Genomic DNA, 18,774 nt, shown 5'->3' on the forward strand with positions numbered 1-18,774 from the left:
CATCAAAAATCACCTGAAAATAGGAATCAGATGATGAACTAGCTGTCACCAAAAATAACAATAAAAATATACAAAATGTAACAAAAAAATAAAAACAACAACAAAAATAAAAGGAGTAATAAGGATGACAAAAATTATAAAAATAATGATAATAATAAAACAAAAAAAATATATAAAAATAATAATAAAAAAGAGTAAAAAAAAAAAGATAATAAGGATAGTAACAGTAATGATAAGAATAATAATGATTAATAAAAAATAGAAAATAATGAAATGAATGATAACAAAAATATTGATAAAAATATAAATAGTAGTAGTAATAATTAAAATAAAAATAACAAAAATAATAGGAATAATGATAACAAAAACAATAATAACATAAAATAACAACCATAACAATAATAATTATAATAACCATAAAAAGAAAAATAGCAATTAAAAAATATACAACAAAAAAAAAAGAGCAACAATAATAACAATAAGTATATTAACAATAAGAGGAATATAAATAACAGGAAAAATAAAAAGAGTAACAATAACAACATATTTAATAAAAATAAAACAAAATGAAAAATAATTGTAACAAAAAAGAAATAGAATCATAACAATAATAATCATAATAACAACAAAAAGAAAATATAACAGTTACAAAATATGACGAAGAAATGAGGAAGAATAATAAAAATAAGCATAATAACAATAATGAGAATAATAAAAAGAATAATAAGAAGAAGAACAATAAAAAATAATAACAATATGAAGAGCAAATTTAAAAAAAAAAAAAAAAAAAGATATAATGAAAATTATAGCAACAATAAAAGTAATAACTATTATTGCAATAACAATAAAAATAAGAAGAAAATTTAATTATAATAATAATTTAAAAAAAATGAAGAATAGAGGCTATATAAAATCACCATTAATAAAAATAACAATGATAATAAAAGGAATAGTATTACAAATAGCAATACAATAATAAAAAGATTAAAAATTACAATGTTAACTATAAAAACATGAATATTAACATAAATGATAAGAAGAAAAAAAATTACGATAAAAGGAATATTTAAAATGAAATTATAAATATAGATAATAAAATAAATTAAAAGAAAAATACTTGTAACAACAAATATTGATGAGAAGAGTTTTAAAAATAGAAAAACAGAAAAATAAAGATAATAATAATAATAATAACAATAATAATAACAACAACAATAATAATAATAATAACAATAATAATAATATAAATAATAATAAGAACAATAATAATAACTAGCAATAAGCAACCCGTAATACAGATTATGGTTGGTCTGTTAATTTATGGTGGCTGTTTTCCACAATTTAAAGTTGCGAAACCTTAACTAATAACCTTTTAGAAAAACCCCTTCAAATTAAAAAAATTGAACCACCTGTAAAATTAAAATAAAAAATATGCGGAGGTAAAATAATTTACCAACTATTTAACATTGAGTAATTTACAACTGACATAGATCATATCAGTGTAAGGCAGAACCATTTTCCTCGATACTAAGTTCAACACAATATGTTTTTAGTTACTAACACAAAATAATAACACTTTATCATGCTTTAAATTGACGAAAAAGTAAGGGTATATTCTTGTTATATTTTTTATAACATGAACTTTAATTAATAAGATTAATATTAAGCGAACGTAAATTATACATGATTTATTAATTTTTTGGTATCCCCTTGATACATTTTTCTTTAAAACAGGAAATTGTCTTTAAAACGTTAAATGCACACAACCAAATAAATTTATTAAAAATAACTGACCATTACTATATATGGCACTAATCTGACCATTTTTGTATATATGTCCTCTGTTTCAATAGATTTTAGTAAATGGTAATTTACTACCATTTACTAAAAATTCCTTTTGTTACTCGAAATTTAATTCTCTTAAACATTTTGACACTAATAAAGGACCTCCCTTCCCCGTTTTTGCCTTAATGGTGGTCAGGAGAAAAGTTATTTTTATTAAGAGTAGTCAAGTTTTTGATGAAGACCTTTTACCAGAATAATGAAATGTAAAACAATGATTTACGTGTATAAGAATTTTTCTTTCCTCAAAAGTGTTGCTAATGCAAACTAAGCTAATTAATTAGTTATAAATCTTATAAAATTTAAGTAACTCGATATTTGAAAAATGCGCTAAACTACAATATTAACCACCCATTTAAAAAGATTTCCTAAATTACGTACAGCAAATTATTAGGCTTAAAATAGAGAAAATTTAAAAAAAATTGAACTAATTGCATACATTTATATCACTTTAACTGACCAAAGTTTACAATAAAAGGTAATTAGGTTTCTTTTTATAAATCGTATAAATAAGTCAATCGTAAATCCTAAATAAAAAAAAAAAAAAGGAATTATGATACTATAATTACAACAACAACAAAAAAAAACGAAAATAAAACACCACATAAAAACTGCAAATCGATTTACCTATTTATAGTAACCCATTTTGACATGGCAGTTAATATAAACATTTATCGAAAATGTAACTATAAAATCTGTTTCGAAGTACAAAAGGATTAACAATACTATATATATATATTAAAAAAAACCAATTTAAGATAATATCAAATTTAGGACATGAAAACACCCTAGATTTAAAGATCAAGGTTGCATACTCTCATACACATTAGGCTAAACATTAACAGACATTATTATATTTTTTTTTTTTGAGAATAATTAAAAAAGGCTAGACAACACAACCTAGTTCCAAAGCAGTAACTCCGCCTGGCACTAAATGCTGCCAAATCACAACTCTGCTATAAGTAAATTGCTTGGCTGGCAAGGTTATCAATCTTGCTCAACATAATGCCAAATCACACCACTTTGAAAACATGGAAACATCATAATTTAAACATATATACAACTATAAACAAATATGGTTTTATATAACACATTTGATTAATAATCTTTTCAATTTGATGAAGAGTAGCTTGTTCAGCTATTAGAAGTGGGACTGAGTGGAGAATGAAATCTTCCATCATAAAAAATTTGTATGTATTCCAGAGATGTAAAGGATTGTCAGGTTCACAAAAGGTCAAAATAATTGAAAACAACGGTCTAATTTTCTTTGGCATATGTGTTAAAACCGCCTCAGAAAGAGTATTCTGCCATTCAGTGTCATCTTGCAACAGACCTTTCAAAACACATGCTTCACAAAACGTTTCAAGGACAATACCATTAACAGTATGCACATCCTCCCAAGATGTTGCTCCTTTTGCTTGCAAAATTAACAGTATAAGAAAAAACAATTCTCCAGTTGGATTAACTTTATCCATTCTTATTATCACCTCATTACCACCCCTTTGTCTAACCTTCCATTTACAATGTTTATCATCAAATATAAAGTGATAAGGAATGTCTACATAAGAATAGCAATGTGCTCTTTCATTTTCAGTATTTAACTTAAACCATGCCGTTAGGTGCGTATCACGTTGAACTGCACAATCTAAAGCCATTTGTTCTCCTCCTTCTCTAAAATACAATAATTGATTTTCAGGTAGATGCTTACCAAGTCACAGCACTTTGAAAACACAGAAACAACATAGTATAAACATATGTACCAACTATAAACACAATAAATGTGTTTAAATATGTATATAAGGTTAAATATATTCCTTATATACACATTTTTTAAAAAAATTATATAACACATATTAACACATACACAAACAGTAAAAAAACACTTTACATTATTATAAAAACATTATTATAAAAACACATTGATAAAACAACTATAAAGCACTTATTACCACATACACATACATATTAAAAAAGCATATATGCAAACAATAAACGTGTGCAAACAAAAAATTTAAAAATGATGCGAGAAAATTTAAAAAGATACAAAATATATATTTACAAACAATACTCTTTACCTTCTTTTTTTTCTTCATAAGAACTGTAATCCTCATAACAAAATTTAACCTTTACATACAATAATATGTGACATACCATGTCAGTGTTGACACAAAAGTTTCATTTACTTTTCTAAATTTTCTAAAAAAGAACAAAAATAGTTAATAGCATCACATAAATTTCAATGTAGTAATAACCATTTTATGGAAATAGCATTAGTATAACTTTAAATAACATATATACCCCTATTTTCCTTCTAAAAGATAAGATAATAAAAACAAAACTGCACAAAGAAAAACTAAAACAAACAAAATATAAACGATTTAAAAAATTAAAATCCTTTCTACTTTATCTAATAAAAATTTAAATCCTTTCTACTTTATCTAATTAAAACTTAAATCCTTTCTACTTTATCTAATTAAAACTTAAATCCTTTCTACTTTATCTAATAAAAAAGTACATATATAACTATTTTATATACTTACTTCAATTATAAGATGATCTTAACAATTATTATTTATCTTCATATGATTCTTTATGTAATATATCTAAACTAATAATTAACTTCCAAAAGGAAGAAAGTTTTTACTTGCTTCATGGATCTTTCTTCAATGGCCGCGTGCATTTTAAGAACACGCTCTTTCAAAGCCTAGTAACTAATGACGAAACAACATTAAGCATTGAACATTAAACATTAAACATTAATTTCTGTAGGAATTTTATTATGATAATAACAACAATAATAATAATAACAATAATAATAACAATAACAATAATAATAATAATAACAACAATAATAATAATAACAATAATAATAATAATAACAATAATAATAACAATAATAATAATAACAATAATAATAACAATAATAATAACAATAATAATAACAATAACAACAATAATAATAATATAAATAGTAATAATAATAATAATAATAATAATAATAATAATAATAATAATAATAATAATAATAATAATAATAATAACAACAACAACAACAACAACAACAACAACAACAACAAGAATAAAAACAATAATAATAAGAATAACATTAACAAAAAAATGAATAAGAATAATAATAAGAATAACAAAAAATAATAATAATAAAACTATACATAATATAAAAAAATAACAATAGTTATAATAATGATAATGACGATAACAAAAATTAATAATAAAAATATACATCATATATAAAAAAGTAACAGTAATGATAAAAAAAGAGTAACAAGTATAACAAAAGTTAAAAAAATAATAGTATTATAATAGCAAGGAAATACAAAAACATTAACAACAATAAGAATAAGAAAAACAATTGTCAGCATACTGTGTTTTTACAACTTACTTTAAACTTTTAATTATCTTGTCTTTGTGAGCAATAGTCTCATTGAGAAGTTTAAATCTTGCCCTTAGTTTAACATTTTCCCTTAAAACCTTCACATCCTGTCTATGCTTTCACATTTTGGTAGTAATATCGATCGCCAAAATACTAAACCGTCATTTTAGGATTTTGTTCTAGGAGACAACTGGTCAGCTCTTAATCTGAATAACGGTCTTGAATCAGATGAAGATAAAGCACTTATATGTTTAGGAGATGAGTTAACTGACAAAGATGAAATAGTGTAACTTGAATTTTGGGTTGACTGAAATGAATGTGTTGCTGGCAATACTGTTATTTGACACAAGAAAAGCTCATTGTAAAAGTCAATAAAGTGTTTAGAATCTCTTAAAAAACTGCAAACCCATTTTTTGATTCTCTAGCAAGAAGTTTAATATGACTTCTGTAAATCTTGAAGCCATAAAGCTTATTGAGTTGTTTGATAGTTATTTTTTGTGATTTATCATTGTTAATAAATATAAACAGTATATGTCCATTTCTACACTCTGTCTATTTGTAAAGGCAATGTAAAGTTTGATGCTAGATATTTTTTTGCTGCACCACAAAACACACAAATTTTCTTTTGGGCCCCATGATACCTTAAAACGCTAAATGCAATTATTTTTAAAATGAATAAAAACTTTATATGAGAATGTTATTTACTTTAATTTCTTTTTTTTTTTTTAGATAATTCGCTTATTTCTGTTTCAAACATAAACACATAAAATGCTTGATAAGATGAAAAAAGTGCACATAAATATTAATTGATAATAATTATAAGCAATTTTGTCATAACATAAATATTATTTACATGCAAAACTTTTTTTTTTTTTAAAAAAAAAAAATTCACCACATGATGCATCATATAATGCACACCATCTGATACCTCATTCACTCAAAATAATTGTAAAAACTTTTCATAATAAGTTATCAATAAATTAAAGCAAAAAATTAAACCATTAAATGATAGCATATTATTATTAAAATAATATATTATTATTTAGGAATGCTAAGCAATAACAATAAAATAGATTTTATTATGATAGTTATTATGATGAAAAATAACCAAACTTCATTTAAAAAAAATTAAAAAAAAAAAAATGCAAGCTCAATTTAAAAATGTTAACAAAATAACTTTAAAATGTCCATTGGCAAGAATTATCTGTTGGAAATTTTAATCCACCACAATCCAAACAAAAAAACAAAACAACAACAACAACTATATTTAAAGATGATTTATAATTACAGTATTGAATTAGAAAAAAGCATTCTAAAACACAATAAAACCAACAAATAACAGCAACACTAATAAACCAACACGAATTTAAAAAGTTTAACAAAAGCAATAAACAATAAAAGTAAAAATCAATCACAAAAATATAAGTGATAAGAGGAATTTAATAACATAACCACATTAACTTAAAAGTATAACAAAGATAATAAACAACAACAATAATTAAAAATATTACAAAGTAAAATAGAAACCTTAACTAATACCAACAGCAACAAAAGCCCTGTAACAACAAAAAAAAGCATAGTAACTGTATATGTGAAAAGAAAAAAAAAAAAGAAATTTTAAAAACTGAAACAAATGAAAAAAATAAAACAGAAGAACAAGTAAAAATAACAAAAAAAAAAAAAAAAAAAAAAAAAAAAAAAAAAAAACTTAAAGCTTGATAAAACTATTAACAACAGTAAGTGACATTAACAGCAGTAAGTGATAAATAACAAAAATAAAAAAAAATTTATAACAATAATGACCATATTAAAAAAATGTCAGAATGTTGTGGATCTCACGTCCATAGAATGAAAATGAATGTATCCTTCTGGCCTCATATCTCTTGATGATGAAAAGTATGTAAAAAGAGCACATAACTATGTTTGATGTATAAATATTATCTCCAATTATTTTTTTGTCCCATAACTGAAATATGCTGCATAATTACTTCTTTTTTATTGTTCATTTTCAAGGAACTTAAAAACCAAGTATCTTATCAAACTTAGACCAAGTGTCAACAGTTATCATTAGATTGAATGTTAAAATAGAAATATTACGCTTAACTCCATTATGAAAAGCTTCAAAGCTAAAATTTTCATGAATTCATCATATAATGTATTTCTAATGCCACTTAAAGATATTAAGGAAGCTCTTTGAGTTGGACCAGCAGTTGGAATTTGAGATAAGGGTACTCCCAGCCAAACAGATGGAGCATTTTTTTCATTGACAATTTCCTCCAAGTACTGTAAATGTTTCAAAACTTGGAGGCCAGTGTAACTCACAGATAGCAGAATTATTGGTAACAACTAAATTAGAGATTACCACATGGAAATTGATGCACTGATACTTCACTAGCTTCACTCGATATATATATATATATATATATATATATATATATATATATATATATATATATATATATATATATATATATATATATATATATATATATATATATTCATTTTGATAACTGTGACAAGCATACACACAACATTCTTTTGGCACGATATAAAACTTAATCTGAAATTAAAAAATATATATTATTTGCTTTAAATGAATTCTAAAACTCCACGTTTAAATTATACGTGTTTTCATTACATCGTGTAAGATTAATTCACAACATATCATAGACAACATTGCATTTTCTCTATTAAAAACAAGTCTAAACGAATAATTGTCCGCCAACCGTGAAAAAAAATAGGTCTGCACAAAAAGTTCCGGTTACACGACGAATAGGCCTGTAGTAAGAGGGGTGAGGGGGAGCGAGAGGGGGTAAAGAGAGAGAGAGAAAAGAAAAATTTTTGTAAGATAAAACCCCCTCCCCTTTGGTCACGTGAATGTCGAAAATTCCTAGGTTTGTGCGGATCCAGCGTCTATAGAATGAAATTGGTACATTCACGTGGGCCGTTTCCTGGTGTATAATTGGTTAAGGCAAACAATGAGCTCAGAATTTCGCCTCTGCCACAAATGCCTATCCTCCCACAAGAGGTCTGCCCTAATGAGCTACTTATGGGAAATACACATACGTTAGCAGGCTTTGAAAATAGACATAAAAAGGGCTTCTGTGATACAAATTTCAAAATCTGCAAATACCAGGAGTAAACTGAGTAAGTTTTGGTTTTGCTTTTTTGAGTTTTTGTATGGCTGTTTTACAGAATTGCTTTAGCTAGCTTGAATGACCGGGGGACAAAATCTGTCTTAGACGTGCTAGCATTTCTTTACAATGTTTATGTTGTTTATGGTTTATCAATTTTCTCACGGTATTTGTATTTACTTTATGGAAATGGTTCGGTAATGTTGTGCTACGTAATTAACAAAAGAGAATTTTTAAAAGTAATAAATAAGAATGTCTTCTGCAGGACTAGAGCTTTTGACATCTTCCTCCCCGGCTTTTAGTTGATCTTTGTAAGTTTAGTGTGCCTTGCGGACGCCAATGCATGCAAGAGCTAGATCATTTTTTGAAACAAGGCATAAAAGCTGTGCTTTAAGTTTTTTTTTTTTTTTTTTTTTTTTATGTTTTCTATGTTTCTATGTTGTCTTTCTATTCTGTTTTTCAGGCAGGGTTTTTGTTGTTGTTGTTGTTGTTAATGTTAGTTAAGATTTCTATTATATTTTGCAATATTTTTAATTCTTGTTGTTGTTTATTATCTTTGCTTTATTTTTAAGTTAATGTGGTTGTATTATTAAATTCTTTTGATCACTTATCTTTTTTGTAATTGATTATTACTTTTACTGTTTATTGCTTTCATTAAACTTTAAAAATTGTTTGAAATAGTGTTGTTGTTATTTGTTGTTTTTATTGTGTTTTAGAATACTTTGTTGTTATTCAATGTTGTAATTATTAATTATCAATAAACATAGTTGCTGTTTGTTTTTATTATACGTTTGAGTTGTTCTTACTTATTAAAAGTGCTCATGTATTTTTGCAGATGCTGTAAAAATTTCCGCAATCAAAAGAGTTGTTATTGCAATTTGAGCATTAGTTAAGCTAAAGAAGACTTCAAAAAGATGTTATGAACTGTATTTGAACCCATGACGTTGAGGAGTTCAATACGAATGTGGTTTGAATTAGTAGACACTCCTAACATTTTAACCATTTATATTTATATTTTTCAGCCACTCTATTTGTAGGGTAGAAGTAATGTTTCTTTTTAATGCTTTAAATAGGCATGTTTGATGTTTGTGCTTTTGCATTTCTATTTAACAATTTTATTTATAAAACTTAATAACCTATAATCTAACTGATATAAGTGTACAGATAATTCTGTGTTAGTCCTATTTATCTTCAAATAATTATCTATAAATAATATATAGTTAAAATAGTGCATTTCTCTTTCAATATTTAAATGTATCGTGGGTGTAAACTATTTGTATTTTACAAATATATATATATGACACAAATTAATATGTGTTTTACTATTATCATCCAATTAGATGACAGTGTAGCTACATATTTTAATCTTATAACAGTTCTTATAAAATAATCCTATGTATAAACTAATATTAACGTGATATTATTGAAGGACAGTTAATAATAAAATTATTTATTAAATTTCATTCCGTAATATTGAATTAATAGTAATATGGTAATATAAAAATATAAAAGTAATATAAAAAGATAATAGTAATATAAAAAGATCATAAAGAAAATCAATTACGTTAAGCGTCGAAAACAAAGTCTAAAAGACGCAATAAAATAAAATCTTTCAGAGATCCTTAAATCACCGTCATACCGTATGAAGTATTACACACCTACAGAGAAGTTTTCAAAGCTAAAATAACAAACAATCAAAGAAACCTATACATCAAAATTGTGACAGCGAGATATATTAACAAAAAAAAAACGTATAAACAAAAAAAAAAAAGTACAAATTTCAAAGGAATGATAATAAGAAAGACGAAAAAAACTCAAAACGATGGCAGAAAAAAAAAAAAAAAAAATGAAATCACATTTTGCAGAAACCTTAAACAGCAAGAAGCTCACGGCAAGAAAAGGATGACATAAAAACACACACCGGTATTAGCTCAATTTCCATACAAAACGTCGAAATTTGGGCCAAATGTGGCCAAATTCGAGGCTTTCACCGACTCCTCTTGGATCCCTTAGCCCTATTTTGTTGTATCCTGTCAGGCTGAGCACGAATATGGCAAAGACAGTCAACAGAGAGGCTGGCAAGTACCGGATTTGGCGACAAAACCCCGTTTTTGGCTCAATTTCCATACAAAACGTCGAAATTTGGGCCAAATGTGGCCAAATTCGAGGCTTTCACCGACTCCCATTGGATCCCTTGGCCATATTTTGTTGTATCCTGTCAGGCTGAGCAAAAAAATGCCCAAGGGCATCAAGCAATTCAGTGGTAAGTACCGATTTTTGCGACAAATGCACAGAAATGCTTAGAATTTGCTTGTAATGTCAATTCTGTGATTATTTCGTCAAATTGGAGCCTTTCACCGAGATTTCTTGGAGCCTTTGGACATATTCTGTTGTAACCTATCAGGCTGAGCACGAATATGACAAAGACAGTCAACAGAGAGGCTGGCAAGTACCGGATTTGGCGACAAAACCCCGTTTTTGGCTCAATTTCCATACAAAACGTCGAAATTTGGGCCAAATGTGGCCAAATTCGAGGCTTTCACCGACTCCTCTTGGATCCCTTGGCCCTATTTTATGGTATCCTGTCAGGCTGAGCACGAAAATGACAAAGACAATCAACAGAGAGGCTGGCAAGTACCGGATTTGGCGACAAAACCCCGTTTTTGGCTCAATTTCCATAGAAAACGTCGAAATTTGGGCCAAATGTGGCCAAATTCGAGGCTTTCACCGACTCCTCTTGGATCCCTTGGCCCTATTTTGTTGTATCCTGTCAGGCTGAGCACGAATATGGCAAAGACAGTCAACAGAGAGGCTGGCAAGTACCGGATTTGGCGACAAAACCCCGTTTTTGGCTCAATTTCCATACAAAACGTCGAAATTTGGGCCAAATGTGGCCAAATTCGAGGCTTTCACCGACTCCCATTGGATCCCTTGGCCATATTTTGTTGTATCCTGTCAGGCTGAGCAAAAAAATGCCCAAGGGCATCAAGCAATTCAGTGGTAAGTACCGATTTTTGCGACAAATGCACAGAAATGCTTAGAATTTGCTTGTAATGTCAATTCTGTGATTATTTCGTCAAATTGGAGCCTTTCACCGAGATTTCTTGGAGCCTTTGAACATATTCTGTTGTAACCTATCAGGCTGAGCACGAATATCACAAAGACAGTCAACAGAGAGGCTGGCAAGTACCGGATTTGGCGACAAAACCCCGTTTTTGGCTCAATTTCCATACAAAACGTCGAAATTTTGGCCAAATGTGGCCAAATTCGAGGCTTTCACCGACTCCTCTTGGATACCTTGGCCCTATTTTGTTGTATCCTGTCAGGCTGAGCACGAAAATGACAAAGACAATCAACAGAGAGGCTGGCAAGTACCTGATTTGGCGACAAAACCCCGTTTTTGGCTCAATTTCCATACAAAACGTCGAAATTTGGGCCAAATGTGGCCAAATTCGAGGCTTTCACCGACTCTCATTGGATCCCTTGGCCATATTTTGTTGTATCCTGTCAGGCTGAGCAAAAAAATGCCCATGGGCATCAAGCAATTCAGTGGTAAGTACCGATTTTTGCGACAAATGCACAGAAATGCTTAGAATTTGCTTGTAATGTCAATTCTGTGATTATTTCGTCAAATTGGAGCCTTTCACCGAGATTTCTTGGAGCCTTTGGACATATTCTGTTGTAACCTATCAGGCTGAGCAAGAATATGACAAAGACAGTCAACAGAGAGGCTGGCAAGTACCGGATTTGGCGACAAAACCCCGTTTTTGGCTCAATTTCCATACAAAACGTCGAAATTTGGGCCAAATGTGGCCAAATTCGAGGCTTTCACCGACTCCTCTTGGATCCCTTGGCCCTATTTTGTTGTATCCTGTCAGGCTGAGCACGAAAATGACAAAGACAATCAACAGAGAGGCTGGCAAGTACCGGATTTGGCGACAAAACCCCGTTTTTGGCTCAATTTCCATAGAAAACGTCGAAATTTGGGCCAAATGTGGCCAAATTCGAGGCTTTCACCGACTCCCATTGGATCCCTTGGCCATATTTTGTTGTATCCTGTCAGGCTGAGCAAAAAAATGCCCAAGGGCATCAAGCAATTCAGTGGTAAGTACCGATTTTTGCGACAAATGCACAGAAATGCTTAGAATTTGCTTGTAATGTCAATTCTGTGATTATTTCGTCAAATTGGAGCCTTTCACCGAGATTTCTTGGAGCCTTTGGACATATTCTGTTGTAACCTATCAAGCTGAGCACGAATATGACAAAGACAGTCAACAGAGAGGCTGGCAAGTACCGGATTTGGCGACAAAACCCCGTTTTTGGCTCAATTTCCATACAAAACGTCGAAATTTGGGCCAAATGTGGCCAAATTCGCGGCTTTCACCGTATCCTCTTGGATCCCTTGGCCCTAATTTGTTGTATCCTGTCAGGCTGAGCACGAAAATGACAAAGACAATCAACAGAGAGGCTGGCAAGTACCGGATTTGGCGACAAAACCCCGTTTTTGGCTCAATTTCCATAGAAAACGTCGAAATTTGGGCCAAATGTGGCCAAATTCGAGGCTTTCACCGACTCCCATTAGATCCCTTGGCCATATTTTGTTGTATCCTGTCAGGCTGAGCAAAAAAATGCCCAAGGGCATCAAGCAATTCAGTGGTAAGTACCGATTTTTGCGACAAATGCACAGAAATGCTTAGAATTTGCTTGTAATGTCAATTCTGTGATTATTTCGTCAAATTGGAGCCTTTCACCGAGATTTCTTGGAGCCTTTGGACATATTCTGTTGTAACCTATCAGGCTGAGCACGAATATGACAAAGACAGTCAACAGAGAGGCTGGCAAGTACCGGATTTGGCGACAAAACCCCGTTTTTGGCTCAATTTCCATACAAAACGTCGAAATTTGGGCCAAATGTGGCCAAATTCGAGGCTTTCACCGACTCCTCTTGTATCCCTTGGCCCTATTTTGTTGTATCCTGTCAGGCTGAGCACGAAAATGACAAAGACAATCAACAGAGAGGCTGGCAAGTACCGGATTTGGCGACAAAACCCCGTTTTTGGCTCAATTTCCATAGAAAACGTCGAAATTTGGGCCAAATGTGGCCAAATTCGAGGCTTTCACCGACTCCTCTTGGATCCCTTGGCCCTATTTTGTTGTATCCTGTCAGGCTGAGCACGAATATGGCAAAGACAGTCAACAGAGAGGCTGGCAAGTACCGGATTTGGCGACAAAACCCCGTTTTTGGCTCAATTTCCATACAAAACGTCGAAATTTTGGCCAAATGTGGCCAAATTCGAGGCTTTCACCGACTCCCATTGGATCCCTTGGCCATATTTTGTTGTATCCTGTCAGGCTGAGCAAAAAAATGCCCAAGGGCATCAAGCAATTCAGTGGTAAGTACCGATTTTTGCGACAAATGCACAGAAATGCTTAGAATTTGCTTGTAATGTCAATTCTGTGATTATTTCGTCAAAATGGAGCCTTTCACCGAGATTTCTTGGAGCCTTTGGACATATTCTGTTGTAACCTATCAGGCTGAGCACGAATATGACAAAGACAGTCAACAGAGAGGCTGGCAAGTACCGGATTTGGCGACAAAACCCCGTTTTTGGCTCAATTTCCATACAAAACGTCGAAATTTGGGCCAAATGTGGCCAAATTCGAGGCTTTCACCGACTCCTCTTCGATCCCTTGGCCCTATTTTGTTGTATCCTGTCAGACTGAGCACGAAAATGACAAAGACAATCAACAGAGAGGCTGGCAAGTACCGGATTTGGCGACAAAACCCCGTTTTTGGCTCAATTTCCATAGAAAACGTCGAAATTTGGGCCAAATGTGGCCAAATTCGAGGCTTTCACCGACTCCTCTTGGATCCCTTGGCCCTATTTTGTTGTATCCTGTCAGGCTGAGCACGAATATGGCAAAGACAGTCAACAGAGAGGCTGGCAAGTACCGGATTTGGCGACAAAACCCCGTTTTTGGCTCAATTTCCATACAAAACGTCGAAATTTGGGCCAAATGTGGCCAAATTCGAGGCTTTCACCGACTCCCATTGGATCCCTTGGCCATATTTTGTTGTATCCTGTCAGGCTGAGCAAAAAAATGCCCAAGGGCATCAAGCAATTCAGTGGTAAGTACCGATTTTTGCGACAAATGCACAGAAATGCTTAGAATTTGCTTGTAATGTCAATTCTGTGATTATTTCGTCAAATTGGAGCCTTTCACCGAGATTTCTTGGAGCCTTTGAACATATTCTGTTGTAACCTATCAGGCTGAGCACGAATATCACAAAGACAGTCAACAGAGAGGCTGGCAAGTACCGGATTTGGCGACAAAACCCCGTTTTTGGCTCAATTTCCATACAAAACGTCGAAATTTGGGCCAAATGTGGCCAAATTCGAGGCTTTCACCGACTCCCATTGGATCCCTTGGCCATATTTTGTTGTATCCTGTCAGGCTGAGCAAAAAAATGCCCAAGGGCATCAAGCAATTCAGTGGTAAGTACCGATTTTTGCGACAAATGCACAGAAATGCTTAGAATTTGCTTGTAATGTCAATTCTGTGATTATTTCGTCAAATTGGAGCCTTTCACCGAGATTTCTTGGAGCCTTTGGACATATTCTGTTGTAACCTATCAGGCTGAGCACGAATATGACAAAGACAGTCAACAGAGAGGCTGGCAAGTACCGGATTTGGCAACAAAACCCCGTTTTTGGCTCAATTTCCATACAAAACGTCGAAATTTGGGCCAAATGTGGCCAAATTCGAGGCTTTCACCGACTCCTCTTGGATCCCTTGGCCCTATTTTGTTGTATCCTGTCAGGCTGAGCACGAAAATGACAAAGACAATCAACAGAGAGGCTGGCAAGTACCGGATTTGGCGACAAAACCCCGTTTTTGGCTCAATTTCCATACAAAACGTCGAAATTTGGGCCAAATGTGGCCAAATTCGAGGCTTTCACCGACTCCTCTTGGATCCCTTGGCCCTATTTTGTTGTATCCTGTCAGGCTGAGCACGAATATGGCAAAGACAGTCAACAGAGAGGCTGGCAAGTACCGGATTTGGCGACAAAACCCCGTTTTTGGCTCAATTTCCATACAAAACGTCGAAATTTGGGCCAAATGTGGCCAAATTCGAGGCTTTCACCGACTCCCATTGGATCCCTTGGCCATATTTTGTTGTATCCTGTCAGGCTGAGCAAAAAAATGCCCAAGGGCATCAAGCAATTCAGTGGTAAGTACCGATTTTTGCGACAAATGCACAGAAATGCTTAGAATTTGCTTGTAATGTCAATTCTGTGATTATTTCGTCAAATTGGAGCCTTTCACCGAGATTTCTTGGAGCCTTTGGAAATATTCTGTTGTAACCTATCAGGCTGAGCACGAATATCACAAAGACAGTCAACAGAGAGGCTGGCAAGTACCGGATTTGGCGACAAAACCCCGTTTTTGGCTCAATTTCCATACAAAACGTCGAAATTTTGGCTAAATGTGGCCAAATTCGAGGCTTTCACCGACTCCTCTTGGATACCTTGGCCCTATTTTGTTGTATCCTGTCAGGCTGAGCACGAATATGGCAAAGACAGTCAACAGAGAGGCTGGCAAGTACCGGATTTGGCGACAAAACCCCGTTTTTGGCTCAATTTCCATACAAAACGTCGAAATTTGGGCCAAATGTGGCCAAATTCGAAACTTTCACCGACTCCTCTTGGATCCCTTGGCCCTATTTTGTTGTATCCTGTCAGGCTGAGCACGAAAATGACAAAGACAATCAACAGAGAGGCTGGCAAGTACCGGATTTGGCGACAAAACCCCGTTTTTGGCTCAATTTCCATACAAAACGTCGAAATTTGGGCCAAATGTGGCCAAATTCGAGGCTTTCACCGACTCCCATTGGATCCCTTGGCCATATTTTGTTGTATCCTGTCAGGCTGAGCAAAAAAATGCCCAAGGGCATCAAGCAATTCAGTGGTAAGTACCGATTTTTGCGACAAATGCACAGAAATGCTTAGAATTTGCTTGTAATGTCAATTCTGTGATTATTTCGTCAAATTGGAGCCTTTCACCGAGATTTCTTGGAGCCTTTGGACATATTCTGTTGTAACCTATCAGGCTGAGCACGAATATGACAAAGACAGTCAAAAGAGAGGCTGGCAAGTACCGGATTTGGCGACAAAACCCCGTTTTTGGCTCAATTTCCATACAAAACGTCGAAATTTGGGCCAAATGTGGCCAAATTCGAGGCTTTCACCGACTCCTCTTGGATCCCTTGGCCCTATTTTATGGTATCCTGTCAGGCTGAGCACGAAAATGACAAAGACAATCAACAGAGAGGCTGGCAAGTACCGGATTTGGCGACAAAACCCCGTTTTTGGCTCAATTTCCATAGAAAACGTCGAAATTTGGGCCAAATGTGGCCAAATTCGAGGCTTTCACCGACTCCCATTGGATCCCTTGGCCATATTTTGTTGTATCCTGTCAGGCTGAGCAAAAAAATGCCCAAGGGCATCAAGCAATTCAGTGGTAAGTACCGATTTTTGCGACAAATGCACAGAAATGCTTAGAATTTGCTTGTAATGTCAATTCTGTGATTATTTCGTCAAATTGGAGCCTTTCACCGAGATTTCTTGGAGCCTTTGAACATATTCTGTTGTAACCTATCAGGCTGAGCACGAATATGACAAAGACAGTCAACAGAGAGGCTGGCAAGTACCGGATTTGGCGACAAAACCCCGTTTTTGGCTCAATTTCCATACAAAACGTCGAAATTTGGGCCAAATGTGGCCAAATTCGAGGCTTTCACCGACTCCTCTTGGATCCCTTGGCCCTATTTTGTTGTATCCTGTCAGGCTGAGCACGAAAATGACAAAGACAATCAACAGAGAGGCTGGCAAGTACCGGATTTGGCGACAAAACCCCGTTTTTGGCTCAATTTCCATACAAAACGTCGAAATTTGGGCCAAATGTGGCCAAATTCGAGGCTTTCACCGACTCTCATTGGATCCCTTGGCCATATTTTGTTGTATCCTGTCAGGCTGAGCAAAAAAATGCTCAAGGGCATCAAGCAATTCAGTGGTAAGTACCGATTTTTGCGACAAATGCACAGAAATGCTTAGAATTTGCTTGTAATGTCAATTCTGTGATTATTTCGTCAAATTGGAGCCTTTCACCGAGATTTCTTGGAGCCTTTGGACATATTCTGTTGTAACCTATCAGGCTGAGCACGAATATGACAAAGACAGTCAACAGAGAGGCTGGCAAGTACCGGATTTGGCGACAAAACCCCGTTTTTGGCTCAATTTCCATACAAAACGTCGAAATTTGGGCCAAATGTGGCCAAATTCGAGGCTTTCACCGACTCCTCTTGGATCCCTTGGCCCTATTTTGTTGTATCCTGTCAGGCTGAGCACGAATATGGCAAAGATAGTCAACAGAGAGGCTGGCAAGTACCGGATTTGGCGACAAAACCCCGTTTTTGGCTCAATTTCCATACAAAACGTCGAAATTTGGGCCAAATGTGGCCAAATTCGAGGCTTTCACCGACTCCCATTGGATCCCTTGGCCATATTTTGTTGTATCCTGTCAGGCTGAGCAAAAAAATGCCCAAGGGCATCAAGCAATTCAGTGGTAAGTACCGATTTTTGCGACAAATGCACAGAAATGCTTAGAATTTGCTTGTAATGTCAATTCTGTGATTATTTCGTCAAATTGGAGCCTTTCACCGAGATTTCTTGGAGCCTTTGGACATATTCTGTTGTAACCTATCAGGCTGAGCACGAATATCACAAAGACAGTCAACAGAGAGGCTGGCAAGTACCGGATTTGGCGACAAAACCCCGTTTTTGGCTCAATTTCCATACAAAACGTCGAAATTTTGGCCAAATGTGGCCAAATTCGAGGCTTTCACCGACTCCTCTTGGATACCTTGGCCCTATTTTGTTGTATCCTGTCAGGCTGAGCACGAATATGGTAAAGACAGTCAACAGAGAGGCTGGCAAGTACCGGATTTGGCGACAAAACCCCGTTTTTGGCTCAATTTCCATACAAAACGTCGAAATTTGGGCCAAATGTGGCCAAATTCGAGGCTTTCACCGACTCCTCTTGGATCCCTTGGCCCTATTTTGTTGTATCCTGTCAAGCTGAGCACGAAAATGACAAAGACAATCAACAGAGAGGCTGGCAAGTACCGGATTTGGCGACAAAACCCCGTTTTTGGCTCAATTTCCATACAAAACGTCGAAATTTGGGCCAAATGTGGCCAAATTCGAGGCTTTCACCGACTCCCATTGGATCCCTTGGCCATATTTTGTTGTATCCTGTCAGGCTGAGCAAAAAAATGCCCAAGGGCATTAAGCAATTCAGTGGTAAGTACCGATTTTTGCGACAAATGCACAGAAATGCTTAGAA

At 33.7% G+C, this 18,774-nt stretch overlaps 1 protein-coding gene and 1 pseudogene across 2 annotated transcripts in view; both read right to left on the reverse strand.

The window, feature by feature from the left end:
• Positions 1-18,774, reverse strand: part of LOC149886075 (uncharacterized) — a 403,391-nt pseudogene that overhangs the window by 12,312 nt on the left and 372,305 nt on the right. The gene's annotated exons all lie outside the window — the stretch shown is intronic.
• LOC149886078 (uncharacterized) lies at positions 2,429-4,731 on the reverse strand. The gene is made up of 3 exons (XM_090092310.1): positions 4,487-4,731; positions 3,918-4,038; positions 2,429-3,513 (listed from the first exon to the last, which is right to left on the reverse strand). Exon 3 carries the CDS (start codon positions 3,495-3,497, stop codon positions 2,883-2,885), a length of 615 nt encoding a protein of 204 aa, XP_089948436.1. The 5' UTR covers positions 3,498-3,513; positions 3,918-4,038; positions 4,487-4,731; the 3' UTR covers positions 2,429-2,882.

Source organism: Hydra viridissima, unplaced genomic scaffold (genome assembly GCF_058129835.1).
Source record: "Hydra viridissima isolate aposymbiotic clone 2 unplaced genomic scaffold, HvirCarnegie_v1 scaffold_7, whole genome shotgun sequence".
Classification (NCBI taxonomy): Eukaryota; Metazoa; Cnidaria; class Hydrozoa; order Anthoathecata; family Hydridae; genus Hydra; species Hydra viridissima.

Bases quoted from the DNA above. Each gene is read 5' to 3' on its own strand.
- LOC149886078 (XM_090092310.1), bottom strand. From the start codon at position 3,497: ATGGCTTTAGATTGTGCAGTTCAACGTGATACGCACCTAACGGCATGG.